This window comes from Arachis ipaensis, chromosome B04 (assembly GCF_000816755.2).
Source record: "Arachis ipaensis cultivar K30076 chromosome B04, Araip1.1, whole genome shotgun sequence".
In the NCBI taxonomy this organism is placed as follows: Eukaryota; Viridiplantae; Streptophyta; class Magnoliopsida; order Fabales; family Fabaceae; genus Arachis; species Arachis ipaensis.
The window spans coordinates 128,224,844-128,239,101 of record NC_029788.2 but is presented as its reverse complement, the minus strand read 5'-3'; the positions used below and the strand labels follow the sequence as shown (position 1 = coordinate 128,239,101).

Sequence of the window (14,258 nt, the reverse complement as noted above, 5' to 3'; positions counted from 1 at the left end):
ACTTTATTCAGATTGGGAAACACAAATTAAGCAGTAAAGGAAGGAAACCCCAAACAACATTAAAAAAAGAAAAAAGCTGATTTAAACTCCCCCCATCAACATGTATCGGCTTAAACTAATATATAGACCAAGTGGGTGTGTGCTATTTTTTTTTTTTCTTGAGCTGTTCAAGTAATCATCAAACCAAATTTTAGCATAAAATCCAATCTTGTTGTGTTCAACATCTAAGGAGTATTAGTAAACTTGAGGATTTTGCAAAGAGCATACATCTAAATGGGATGTTCTGTTACCTCATGCCATGAAATTTTTTTCAATAAATCACCCATCCATAAGCTTTATATGCAATAGCGATAGAGGGGGGAAAATGATTCAATACATTGTGCAAAAAACAGAAAAGTAATTATAGTTACCGATAAACAGATAAATTGCAGCCATCTCTATGCAGATTCTGATCCTCCTGTTAAGCTTCACCCTTGTCTATACCCACTCTAACCACCAATGTACGACCACAAAGTTCCTGCAAGAAACACCATACATGATAGGCAATACAAATAAGTGAAATCGGAAACAAAACATTGAGAAGTTGATAGAACTATATCCTACCGTTCCGTTCAGGGTCAATGCAGCATCACGTTCTTTCTCCGATAGGAAAGAGAGAAATGCATAAACCCCATGATTGGCAACGTTACTGTGAAGTGCATAGAGAGTGAAAGGCAAGCACTACTTACTTTGAAACAGGGTTTTCATCTCAACAACAATGCTTGGCTTTCTTCTTGGGGACATAGAGAGAATAAAAAAAAAAAGTGTTGTAACTGGGAACAAATTCAGTGTAGCAGTGAAACAGGCCATGTTTTGAAGCTTGATCTTCATGTTTCTGATCATGTAAGAGCTGGCTCCATTACTACAGCACTGGCTGAGTTGCATCATTTGAACTATTTGGATCTTAGTTACATTTCCTTCAATCTCACCCCATCAATTCCTATCTTTATTGCCTCTTTAACCCATTTGAGATACCTCAATCTTTCACACTCTGGCTTCCAAGGAAAAGTACCCCATCAGTTTGGCAACATGCTCTTCTTGGAATATCTTGATCTTGGATATAATAGCCTCTTTGCAGAAATTCCTCCTCAAATTTCAAACCTCTCCAATTTAGTGTACCTTCATTTCGGATCCAATTCTTTTCATGGGAACATTCCTCCACAACTTGGAAGTCTCTTATCCTTGAAATATTTGGATTTAAGTGAAAATGATTTCAATGGAACTATTCCTGAAAATTTTGGAAATCTTTCAAATTTGGAGTATCTTGACCTTAGCTCCTCTTACCAAATATCTTTGAGTTCTGGTTTGCAATGGTTATCTCGTCTTTCATTTCTGAGGCATCTTTCACTCCCTAAGGTTAATCTTAGCACTGCAAACAATTGGCAACAACTAGTGAGTGGTCTTTCTCATCTACAATACTTGGACTTCAATGGTTGTGATCTTTCAGATTCCATCCCCTCATCACTTTCTTCTGCTGCAAATTTCTCCACTTCTCTGTCATTTGTGGATCTCTCTGGCAACAATTTGATGAACTCTTCTTTGATATTTCCATGGTTAATGAACTCTACTAGCAGCCTAGCCATGCTCAATTTGGATCACAATTCTCTGAGGGGAACTATACCACAATCCATAGGGGAATTGAGCTCTCTTGAATACTTGAGTCTTGCCAGCAACCAACTCGAAGGCCAAATACCTTTATCATTGTTTCATGTTTGCAGCTTGAGAGAATTAGACCTTTCTGGAAACAGGTTGAGTGGCCAGTTTCATGAGTTTGCTAAAGCATTGTCCAATTGTAATCACAAGCAATTGCAAACTTTGAATATGGGATGGAATGAAATTACAGGTATGGTGTCAGACCTTTCTTCATTTTCATCATTGCAAGTGTTACGACTTGATAGCAATGGATTAAATGGAACTTTGCATGAAGGCATTGGACAACTATCCAATGAGGGAGTTAAGGCTTGGAAATAACTCATTGGAAGGTTTGATATCTGAGGCTCATTTCTCTAAACTTTCCATGTTATTAACTTTGGATTTATCTCATAATTCATTGGTCTTTAACATTAGCAATGAGTGGGTTCCCCTTTCAAATTAATCAAGATTAAATTGGCATCTTGCATTTTGGGCCCTGACTTTCCAAAATAGCTTCAAAACCAACATAACATGAATTGGTTGGATATTTCTGAAGCTGAAATATCTAGCAATGTTCCTAATTGGTTCTGGGAATTCCTTCCCACAATGGTAAAATTGAATATTTCCCACAACCATTTCAAAAGAAAAATTGAAAATTTACCTTTGATTCCTCAGAGTGCCTTGCAGATTGATTTGAGCTCAAATTCTTTTGAAGGCCCAGTCCAGCATTTCTTTCAATGCCAGCACAAGTGTTTCTGTCCAACAACATGTTTTCAACAGCAAATCTTTTTGTGTGTTCTAACGTGTCTGTGAACACTGAATATTTAGATTTGTCAAATAATCACATTAGAGGACAGCTTCCAGACTGTTTGATGAATTTCCAATCTCTAGGCTTCCTAGATTTGTCCAACAATTATTTTCATGGCAGCTTACCGATATCTATGGGATCATTGAGGCAAATTCAGTCATTACATCTAGGTGATAACAATTTTTCTGGAGAAATACCTCTGTCCTTTGTTAATTGCACATGGATAAAACTTTTTGATGCTGCGAAGAATAATTTAACTGGGCCATTCCCTAGTTGGATTGGAAATAATCTTTCAAATCTGTTTATACTTAGCTTGCATTCCAATCAGTTTCATGGGAGCATGCCTCTAAGTATATGTAATCTTGATGAGCTTCATTTGTTGGACCTCTCTTTGAATAGTCTTTCAGGGAATATACCTAAATGCATAAGCAATCTTTCTGCAATGGCAAGTCAAGCAAATTCAAAGGTTGATATTTCTATGCTTATGATGCATATTATGATGATTTTGATGGCATTACCAGCTTAGGAATTAATGCTGATAGTGCTTCACTTATATGGAAAGGAAAAATGTCAAAATACAGAAGCACATTAGGACTATTGAGAAGCATTGATTTATCAAGTAACAGATTCAATGGGGAGATTCCAAGTGACATGATGAGACTTGTTGGTTTAGTTTCTCTTAACATTTCGAGGAACAAGTTAGTTGGCAATATTCCTCAAGGTGTTGGACAATTGAAATCGTTGGATTTTCTTGATCTATCTAGAAATCAATTGTCTGGAAGGATTCCTTCACAACTCTCTCAGCTAGATCGTCTCAGTGTTCTTGATCTATCATATAATGATTTATCAGGCCAAATTCTACTCGGTACCCAACTTCAAACTAGAGATGCATCTGCTTATATAGGAAATCCAAAATTATGTGGTGCTCCTCTCAACAGAACCTGTCTCATTCCTACACAGAATCAAGTTGATGGAAATGATGATCACGAAGAACAATTTTTTACTGAGGGGTTTTACATTGCTTTGGCAATTGGATTTATTATGGGGTTCTGGGGAGTTTTTTGCTCATTGATTTTGAAGAAATCTTGGAGATATGCTTATTTCAAGTTCTTTAATGATCTATATGACAAGCTTTATGTATTTGCTGCAATTAAGATGGCTAAATTAAAAAGAATCAGATCATAAGTATACAGGTATGTAACCCTTCCATTTTTGTGCATTAGTATCTGTGAAAATGGTTACTTGATTCTTTTAATTAGCTATTAATGGTTATCAGTGGCTAAGAGAAGGGGGTTGAATCTTAGCCCCTTTTTCGCTTAGTAACACTTGCTGTCTTTTAGAATTCTTTGAGGAGATATTCTTGTTTTTGTCTCGTGCCTAGTCAAGAGACTTTTTCTTTTTGTCTCGTAACCAGCAAGAGATATTTTTCAATTTTGTCTCCTTCGAACAGAAACTGATATGGAGTAGAAGAGAGAGAGAGAATCACAACAAGAAGTATCGTGGTTCAGCTATTAAGTGCAATGCAGCCTACATCTAGTCTCCATCACAACAATGATGGAATTTCACTATAATCATCTTGATTACAAACACCAATTCTCCCTAGGAACTACCCTTCCTATTTGGGACAAGTCCAGAATCTATCCTCAATCCTGAACTTGACTTGGTCACCTACCAAGCTTTCAACTGTTAAGTGCTAACCCAACTTATAAGGGAATTCCCACAGAATCATGAAACACAACACAGATGTACAAAGGACCTCTAAGACATCTATGTATTTTTCTTTTAATTTTGTATACTCTGTCTTTTTTCGCTGTATGACTTTTTCATACAAACCTCACTGTTTGCCTTTTTTCATGAGACTCAAGACAGATAAAACTAAAGAAAATACAAAATGAAACACATTGAAAGAGAAGAACTTCTGTTAGCTTAGGTAGCTATGAGAACTCTGTGCTTACTCTCCTTTTATCCTTGCTTCAAGCCTTACCTGTTCACCCTTATTATAGAAGGGAAAGCCTCCAAGGTTGAAACGGTTAAACCGAACTAACTTCTTCTTCTTTTATAACAAACCGGTTCGGACAGAGAGAAGAGAGAGGAAACCGAATGCAAAATTCAACATGCAATTACCTCTCTGTCATCCCTTCTCACCAAGCTTCATCAATCTGTGCCTTCCATCTTGACTTGTTTCCCAAAAAGGATTCCTGACCCTTGATGAGTCCTTGATACTTGACAGCTCCGTCTGCTCTATCTTTTGCCTCTTCCTCCACGTAGCTACAGTAGCTACCTTCTGTGAAGGTTGATCAAAAGTAGAGACGAGTCATACCCAAGGGATCTTCTTCCTCTGACCGAAATGGATCTTCCACCATTTTTAGACATGGTGATCTTGAGACTACTTCACCACATCTTACCATATGTGGTAAAGATCTCAGCTACACCATATTGTAGATCTTCTTTTTGCTGAGGACATCATCACCTTAGCCCTTTTCTTACTTCTAGCTTCACTGCAACAGTGCCTTATCTCTGATAACTTGCTTCTTCTTCTCTGTGACATGACCGAATCTGAAGAGAGAGAATGCAGGAAAGCTTTCAACGTAATTGAAAAAAGAAATTAAAATGAATTAAGTTTCCTTTTTCCGAAACCCCCATGCCTTGTAACGTGTAAAGTCAACTAATGCCATCAAATCAATTTCAAACTTTCTCTTTCCAGTTACCAAGGCATTAAAACTAAATTAATTGAATTTGAAATCCATTTCTTAGTGGTAGTAGGTAATCGAGGAAAGCATGCAACCTAGCTTTCTTCCTTCTTTTTAATTTCGGACCAAGCTTTGTTGGTCATACATCAAGAATTGTTTTGGACTTGCACAATAAAATCTGGCCCAACTAACACAATAATAATTCAGCCACATTTTTTAAAACATTTTCTGCACAAGGCTGATTATTTTTGCCAACCATTTTGGACTTCATGCTTTCTTTATGCCCATTGATAAAATCTGTAAGCAACAAAATTATTAATTAACAAATATGAATTAAAAATTTAAATAATAATTTTGTAATTAATTATTTTAATAATGTTTGATCATCATCAAATTAATTTGGAGTTTTCCAAACTCATAAGCTATTTATGGAGTAATTAGTGAAAAATATATATATTGAAGGTTCTTGATGACCTAAAAGGGGTTAAATGTATGGCCTTCTTTAATTTTGATTAACAAAGTCTTAATACCAGAAATTAAAATTTGACTTCTGTTTAATCTGCGCAGCGTATGATATAGGAAACAATTTCGTTTTGTCTCATAAAATCAAAAAAACAGAATCAGAACAAAAACGAAGAAGGTGATACAACCATATATCCTAGTTCAATTGTCTAGTGCAATGCAACCTACATCCAGTCTCCACCACAACGTTGGTGAAATTTTCACTATTTTTTAAGGAGAAATGCTAGGGGGCCAGCAACTTTTGTGATTTGTAGCCATCAAATAACCATCAATGATGGTTTTAATGGTGTGAGATTGGTGTGAGATTTCATCCAATGGCTCACTTTTCTTTGCTGGTTACATGCTGGCCAGAATTTAACAAAATTGCTGGCCCCCTAGACTTTTCCTTTTTTAAGTATTGCTTACACTAATTCCACAGGACTCCACATAATCCTATTTGAGACACATCAAACTTTAACATAAGCTTGATTTGGTTATGTAACTACCTAAACTCAACACACTAAGTTCTTACCCAACTTAGCAAGAGATACCTCTCAAGTACATGACACAAAACAGAAATACAACCAAAAGAAATCTAAAATCACTCTTGCCTTTTCTCAAGTGTTTCTCTTAGACTTTTCTTTCAATGACTTTTTCTCAATGTCTCTCTTTTTTACCTTTTACCTCTGAATGAATACAAAGAAAGAGATGATGATTCACAACCTTAACTCTATACGCTGAACCCAACTTCTAAACTCATAACGTTGTTCTTTTTGGCGGAATGCTCCCTTTAGTGTAGGTGCAATGCTTCCAAGACTTCTCTCTGAACTCATAACGTTATTCTTTTTAGCGAAATGCTCCCTTTAGTGTAGGTGCAATGCTTCCAAGACTTCTCTCTCTTCCTCTCCCCCTCTCTCTCTCTCTCCCTCTCTCTGACCTGCACACTTGAACTACAGTATCAAAAACCCACTTAAATTACTAATCCAAATCAAACAAATTTGTCATCATTAATATGTTATTTATTTATCTAACTCAACATATATATATAATATATTGATTCTAATGTTTTTTAACTAAATGATCAATAAAAAGATAATTAAATTTGTTTACAATAATATAATAAAAGAAAGTATGAAATGGTAAAAAAGTATTTTAATATAGCAACGAAGTCTCTAATTTTTAATATACACATAGTATAATTAATTTTATAAAAGCCTTTTTAATATCTTTAATTAGAATATTTTTTTCAAAAAAGATAAATTGCATTTTATAAAATTGACAGGATCATAAGTGTCTAAAGGGATAAAATTAGAGCAAATGGGATTCTCTCACAATACATTTTTGAAGTGTAAAAAAATGAGAAAAAACTTAAAGAAAGAGAAAGTAACTTAGGTCATGAGCATTCATTAATTTTTACTCCTTTCTAACTCTTCACAAAACTTCTTCGTTGCAGCAATGATGTCTGAAGCTGATGATTCTTTTTTTTCAAAGATGAACAAATTACGAGCCTTCCACAGATTTCAAAGTAATACAGCATCTCCCTCTAATAATTTTCGCGTTTCATCCCTACCAGATCTTGTTGCCCTTACTCTTCTCATCCACCATAAAGCAAATTCAGTCTGGTATGTCTCAAATTCAGCTCCCACCGGCGTGTACTCCTTCCAAACTGTCTCTGTTATTGGGCATCGAGTTAAGCAATGTATTATTGTTTCTGGTTTTGCTTGACATTTTAGACAAAAAAGAGTAGTAGCTAAAAATCTTTTATGGATATTGCTAAGCACCGGAAGCTTCTCATGTACCGCTCTCCATACAAAAATCTATATCTTTGTTGGCACCTTCAATCCCTAAATCGAATTCCATAACCCTTTATTTTGCATGAGAGCAGGGCATTGTTCAATTTGGAGATGTTGAAAACTATATGCAATCTTATAACCGGATGAGACATCGTATAATTTACTTTTGTTCCAAGTCCAAATCAACGAATTAATACCTGAGTTATTTAGCAAGACACCTTTAATCCTCTCCACAGTGCTTGTAGGAAGTAAATCTTCAATCAGTGGCCAGTTCCAACTTCTATCTTCATTGAGCAGATCTTTTACTTGGTGAATACCATGAAAGGCTTGGTTGATCAAATTAATGATAAACGGGTAAGGAGGAGGGAGCCATGGGTCGTTGAAAATATTCACCATATCGCCAGATCCAATGCTCCATCTGAGTCCCTTCTCTATAACCGATCTTCTTTCAAGAAGGCTTTGCTACCCCCATAATGGTTGAACACCTTTCTCTGCTGTTAGAGTTGTTAAGAGTCTGTAATACTTGTCTTCTAGTAGTCGTGCAAGCAATGAGTTTAGTTTGGTTGCCACATGCCAAAACTGCTTCCCTTATCGCGCCAAGTTATGAGCCCTCAGATCTTTGAAGTCAAGACCCCCTTCAGATTTTGGTCGTGACATCGTTTCCTAACTGATCCAGGCCATCTTCCTCTCCGTCCCCTTTTGACCCCACCAGAACTGATTTAGAATCCAGTGAATATCGTCCAGCAGATTGTAAGGGAGTTTGAAATATGACAAGGTGTATACTGGAATCGCCTCACCTACCGCTTTGATCAAAATATGTCTTCCCCCAACAGAAAGTAAGTTTCTTTTCCAAGCTTGGACTTTTTTCTGAACTTTTTCCTTAACTACACCAAAAGTAGCTTTTTTAGATTGTTGGACAACTGATGGTAATCCTAGGTACTTGTCTTGTGCTCCTATGTGATTGATCTACAATACCTCTGCAAGTTCTTTTCTAATATTAGGAGGTGTATTATTGCTAAAAAATGCTGCCGATTTATTGAGATTGACTTTTTGCCCACTTATGTATTCATATTGCAAAAGGAGAGTCAAGATGTTATTGCATGAGTCTGGGGAGGCCTTGCTGAATAGGATCGAATTGTCCGCAAAAAATAAGTGGCTAACTGTTGGGCATCTTCTATATATTTGAATTCCTTGGATTGCTCTGTTTTGTTCTGCTTTGTGTAGCATGAAGGAAAGACCTTCTGCACAAATTAAAAAAAAGATAAAGTGATAAGGGGTCACCTTGTTGGATCTCCCTTAATGGCCTGAAAAAAACTATATGGTTGACCTTCCACAAGAACAGAATAAGAAATAGTAGAGACTACCTCCCTAATCCAAGAAGTCCATTTTTTTTTATCAAAACCCATTTTTTCCATTATAAACCATAAAAAGTGTCATTCGACTCTATCATAAACCTTACTCAAATCCAGCTTTAGAGCCATGTCATACTATAACCCTTTCTTTTTATTCTTCAAGTAATGCATACATTCATGAGCTACAAGGATATTGTTTGAAATTAATCTACCCTTCAAGAAAGCACTTTGATTTGGACTCACAATTATATTCATAACATTTTGCATTCTATGCACCATCACTTTAGAAATGATCTTGTAAAAAACGGTAGACAAACTTATCAGTCTCACCTGAGTCATGTCTCCAGCACCAGGGACTTTTGAAATTAGGCAAATTTGGGTGTGATTTAGTCCTTTCAACATTCTACTTCCTCCAAAAAAGTTTTAGACAGCCTTATAGACATCTTCACCCACAATATCCCAATAATTCTGAAAAAATTTGGCCGCGAAGCCATCTTCTCCCAGAGCACTCGTAGAAAAAATTCTGAAAGCTGCTCTCTTAATTTTTTTCATTACTAACAAACCTCAATAGTTTTCAGTTCATAGACTCTGTAATTCTAAATTGGAAATCTTCAAGAAAATGATTTGGATCAGTGTCATTTGTCATGAAGAAAATATTTTTAAAGTACTCTTCAGCTACCTTTATTATGTCTTCAGGGGTAGATGCAATAGTACCATCATTTCTTGTTAGTCCCAGATTTTATTTTTCTAGTTTCTTGCATGGAATTTTTGGTGACAAAATTTTGTATTGCGATCCCCTTCCTTTAGCCATTTGCATCTCGATTTTTCCTTCCAATAATATTCTTCCTTCACATAGACTGCCTCCAGCTGCTTTTCTAGTTCATTAATCTCTCTTCCTCCATGAACTCCTTCGGCTTTTAATTATTCTAACAGCATTAAGACATTTTCAAATTTTTTTTTGAAATTAATGTTATTCTGGAATTGCCATTGGAACAGCTTATGCATGCAGTCCTTTAGCTTCTGTGCTAGAATATACATTGGTGAGCCCACAATCTGTCTCCTCCAAGTATCTTTAATGATTTGTCGGACGTCACTCCTTTCGCACCACCTTTCTTAAAATTTAAATTGCCTCTTGGTTGACCACCTTGGCGGATCAGTGTCTAATAATAATGGAGAGTGGTCTAATCCATTTTCAAAGAGCCTCTTCACTACTGCTGTACTATACTTCTCCCGCCACTGTTCCCTCACTAGCACTTTATCCAATCTCTCCTTGATTAATTCATCGCCAGCGCGCCTATTGGTCCACATGAATGGTTGTCCTATCATCCCTAAGTCTATGAGAGAGTTCTCGTTAATAAATTGATTGAAATTTTCTATAGAGCTAGAGGACTTTACACTACCTCCCTACTTTTCACTGTGACACCTAATTACATTAAAGTCTCCTAATATTACCATTTTGTCAGCAAAAATATTTAATTGAGTTGCAAGTTCCTGAAATTGGTTAAATCTGCCCATATCGCTTGTGCTAAGGTGAACACCAATCAATCTCCACTCTTCTCCTTTACTAACATCCTTTATTCTTGTTGTAAAAAAGTACGCTCCCTGCTGTATTATTTGAACTTCAATGCTCTCCTTTCACGCAATTGTCATACCTCCTGATAAACCATTCAGGTCAACCAAATTCCAATCTCTAAATCCGCACGATCGAAGTTTTCTTTCTACAAGTCGAGGTTGATTCTTTGTTTCACATAAAAAGACCACCTCGGAAAAGTGGGATTTGCACATCCCTTTAAGAGAGTGGACTGTCCGGGGTCTCACCAAACCCCGGCAATTCCTCACAATTAACTTCATGATGACTTGGGTGCCATTAAACGGCTGGCACCCCTTACCATCTCAGCAACATCATCACCTTCACAAAGACATATCCTCTTTGAGCTCACTTCCTCCTCCCCTGCATTTGCACTTCTCTTCCCCCTGTCACCTTTGGAATTTCTTCTCCATTACTTCTTGCTAAGTTTTTAATCTTGTGAAACTTCCTTGACTTCTTCATATTAGTTTTCTCCCCTGTCTGGCTTGTGCTCTTTTCATCCAACTCCTTAAGTGGCATTCTTAGACTATTTTCCTTCTGGGCAGCAAGTTCACTTTTTTCACTACTAGCTTGTATGTGGTCACAATGAGGTGCTTCATTCTCCTTGTTTGCATTGGTTTCCTTGATACCAAGTCCAAAGAAAGATTCAGCGAGACAATCCGGGATTGGTTTTTTCTTTCTGATACAGTCTGCAAATGGTTTTCCTTGATAAGACCCATTATTCACCTCCTCTTTTTGTTCAACTCTAATTCCTATTTGAGTTACTTTTATCCACTCACCCACCATGTCTTGAGCCTGCTTCTTATTATTAGTATCCTCTAATAGCACAGGACAATTCCTATGTTCGTGCCCAATTCTTGCACAATATGTGCAAATTGTTCAAGCTTTTTCATATCGGAGAGCAATTTCAATCATAGTTTTGTCTAGGGGTGCACATGAGGCGGGGTGAAGCTGGGTTCGCCGTGACCCGAACCCGACCCTAAATAATGACCGGGTCTATTTATGAGACCCTTACCCGACTCTAGACTCGATGAAATCGTGTTACTTTTGGGCCACACTTAAACCGGGTCTAAACCGGGTGAAGCCCGGGTCTTGATCAACTTTATCACGACATCACCAAAAATTAGATTCTACATCTTTTGAACCTCTAAATTTTGAAAAATAATTATTCCATAACAATGCAACATTCGCATAATAATAATTTAGAATCTAATAATAATAATTTAAAGTTTCATAATAACAATTATATCAATTACACATTAAACATTCAAAGTTCAAAAGACAATTAAAACAAAGTTAACAACCAACACAAGATTAACATAATAATAATAATTTATAGTGTCATGCCAACCTATAACAACAAAATATTAAGTAGCAAACAACTACATGGGTCCAACGGGCCGGGGCCGGGTGACCCGAGACTTGACCCGAACCCGATTTAATAAATAACCGGGGCCATCTATTGAAACCTCGGGTCTGACCGGGCCATAACAAAGCCGGGCCAAATTAACCCCGAAGTCATCGGGTCCGGTCCGAATCTTCGGGCCGGACCGGATCTTGTGCACCCCTAGTTTTGTCAAGCTCGGCAACTTTCAAGCAGTCTCTCACCCTCTTCCCAGCATCCAAATCAATTTTAGCTTCACAATTTTCGTTTTTCTGCCTTTGACATTAAACACACCCATATATAAAACTGTTCCAATTTTGTTTCCTAGTTTCCTCCCAACCTCTGTTGTCTTAAATATTCCGGGAGCCCCAGAATTGGATCCACACGAGGTAATTGTTAATTTCTTGCGTGATTCCAGCTGTTTCAAGCATCCACCTTTGTGTGTGTAGCACAAAATCTTTAAATAGCCATAGAGAGCCTTTCTCTACTCTCATAACATCAATCTCTTTCTCAAAAAAAAATTAGAAGTAATTATGTCCAATTTCACTTACCCGGAAACCATCAAGTGGTCCCCGGATTGCATGAAAAAGCTCTCTCCATTATTCCGATAGATAAGGTTTTATCTGCAAAAAGTCTTTCAACCAAGCTGTTCATGCACTTTTTGAGACCGCTCCTAAAATCGCACTCTTCTATTTAGATGGAAATGTCATTCTCCATGATCCTCTTTATCACTGCTCTTCGGTTCTCAGCCATGAAAAAGAATACATAATTATTGTTAGGAACACTGTTATCACTATTTCTGACCCAAAAAAAAAAAAACGTTGACTCGTCGACACAGTTAAACTCTATCACATGAATTCTAACAGTCAAGAAAACTCTAACAGAGTAAAGGAACTCTAGCGGCACCGGTTATAATTCCACATCAAGCTATCTCTAATTAGTATGTTTAGAACGCTTGTTAGCAATAATGTTAGCACTTGATAGTTAGAATTCCGAATATATTATTTTTCTCCAATTTGTTGAGAGAACTTATATAAAAGTATATTCGTGTTGACTACGTAATTAGCGAAGACTTAAGCATATTGACTTGAGCTGATGTACAGACAAAAAAATTGACATAAAATTAATGGAGATGAATGTCACGACTCACGAGCACGAATATTGTATCAACTTCAACTTCAAACGCACGAAGAAATAATATTTGTATATTTTAGAATATGTATATGAATGATATTTTTTAAATATTCATAATCGTTCTTTTTATTATTATTGCTTTTTCTAATATTATAATTGAAAATAATAAGTATACTATTAAATCATACAAATTTTCTAAATTTTACGTAATGGCAAATTCTAATAATTTGTTTCCTATTGTTACCATGATTGATGTACATTTCTACGCTAATTTAGTACATAAATATAATGCATACAAATAAAATGGTGATTACATCCCTTTTTTCCTAAGTATGTTTGAGTGTTTGACAGTAAAAAAGTGAGAATAAATTATGCCTAAATAAATAATGTATATAATTTTTCATATAAAATTAATTTATATAATGTTTACCTTCGCTTCTACGCTCAACCCAAATCAATTCTAAAAATATGTTTCTTGTTGACTAGACTCTCTCATATAATGGAACCTACATAAATTAGCTAGACAGACCGTCTCAAACAAGGAAAGCTTTTTTGAAATTTGATTCAAGTGATAGTGGAATTCTTTAATTTAATGGCATAAAATATTGAAGAATCAAATTGAAGTTGGAGTAATAAGCCAGTGAAACTATCTGTTATATACTTATATTATCACGAAATATTATTAACCTTTTTATTTAGCAATAAAAATTTAAAAAGTTAACAATAAATAATTCGTACTTGGTAGTGTGGACTGTGGAGGAGGGTTTGATCAATATAAATATACAACTGGTTAAAAGAAATAGCTATGGGAATTGTAAGGTATAATAAGCTGACTTATCTATTAATATATAATAAGAATGTAGTAGGTAGTTCTTTGCTTGACAAGTGGAGCCGCCAGTATTCGACAAGTGTTATCTTTCATTGCAGGCCGCGTGTAAGCTGAAAACTAAAGCTGTTTGGAAAAAAATTAGGATTAGGATAAACTTGCCCGTAAAAAAATATTTTCTTGATCTTCAAATTTTAAAGAGACCTATAAAAGGGGGTTCAGTTTATGTCTATGAACAATTTTCTTCGCTAAAGCTTTTTGGTAGTATTATATCCCAAAAAAAGTGAGTGACTTCTGGTCCATATCTGCAAAAACATGGCAGAAATATGTGATATGTTAATGGATGTTAATCCAAGAAAACTCCAATGGACCTTCAAAGTTTATGTTGTGCACTTATGGGAAGTTCCAAACAAGTTCAACAAAAACGAAATCAATGGTATGGAGATGCTTCTTCAAGATATGAAGGCAAGTTTGTGAAACTTTTTTTGGATTTGCTTGAGTGATTCTCTTC

General features: G+C 36.0%; 3 protein-coding genes across 3 annotated transcripts in view; all 3 read left to right on the top strand.

The window, feature by feature from the left end:
* Positions 656-2,010, top strand: LOC107637313 (probable LRR receptor-like serine/threonine-protein kinase At1g74360). Its single transcript, XM_016340743.2, has one exon. The coding sequence runs from the start codon at positions 673-675 to the stop codon at positions 2,008-2,010; it is 1,338 nt and encodes a 445-aa protein (XP_016196229.1). The 5' UTR covers positions 656-672.
* On the top strand, positions 2,203-3,664 carry LOC107637312 (receptor-like protein 12). The gene is made up of 3 exons (XM_016340742.1): positions 2,203-2,280; positions 2,522-2,649; positions 3,001-3,664. Exons 1-3 carry the CDS (start codon positions 2,203-2,205, stop codon positions 3,662-3,664), a joined length of 870 nt encoding a protein of 289 aa, XP_016196228.1.
* Positions 14,063-14,258, top strand: part of LOC107637311 — a 2,513-nt gene continuing 2,317 nt past the window's right edge. The window contains exon 1 of the mRNA XM_016340741.1: positions 14,063-14,212. Coding sequence (XP_016196227.1) covers positions 14,063-14,212 — 150 coding nt within the window. The remainder of the gene's footprint in view (positions 14,213-14,258) is intronic.

Coding starts and splice junctions, on each gene's coding strand:
- LOC107637313 (XM_016340743.2), top strand. CDS start 673: ATGATTGGCAACGTTACTGTGAAGTGCATAGAGAGTGAAAGGCAAGCA.
- LOC107637312 (XM_016340742.1), top strand. CDS start 2,203: ATGAATTGGTTGGATATTTCTGAAGCTGAAATATCTAGCAATGTTCCT. Junction 2,281..2,521: donor GGGAATTCCTTCCCACAATG/GTAAAATTGAAT, acceptor TAATCACATTAG/AGGACAGCTTCCAGACTGTT. Junction 2,650..3,000: donor AATTCAGTCATTACATCTAG/GTGATAACAATT, acceptor TGGCATTACCAG/CTTAGGAATTAATGCTGATA.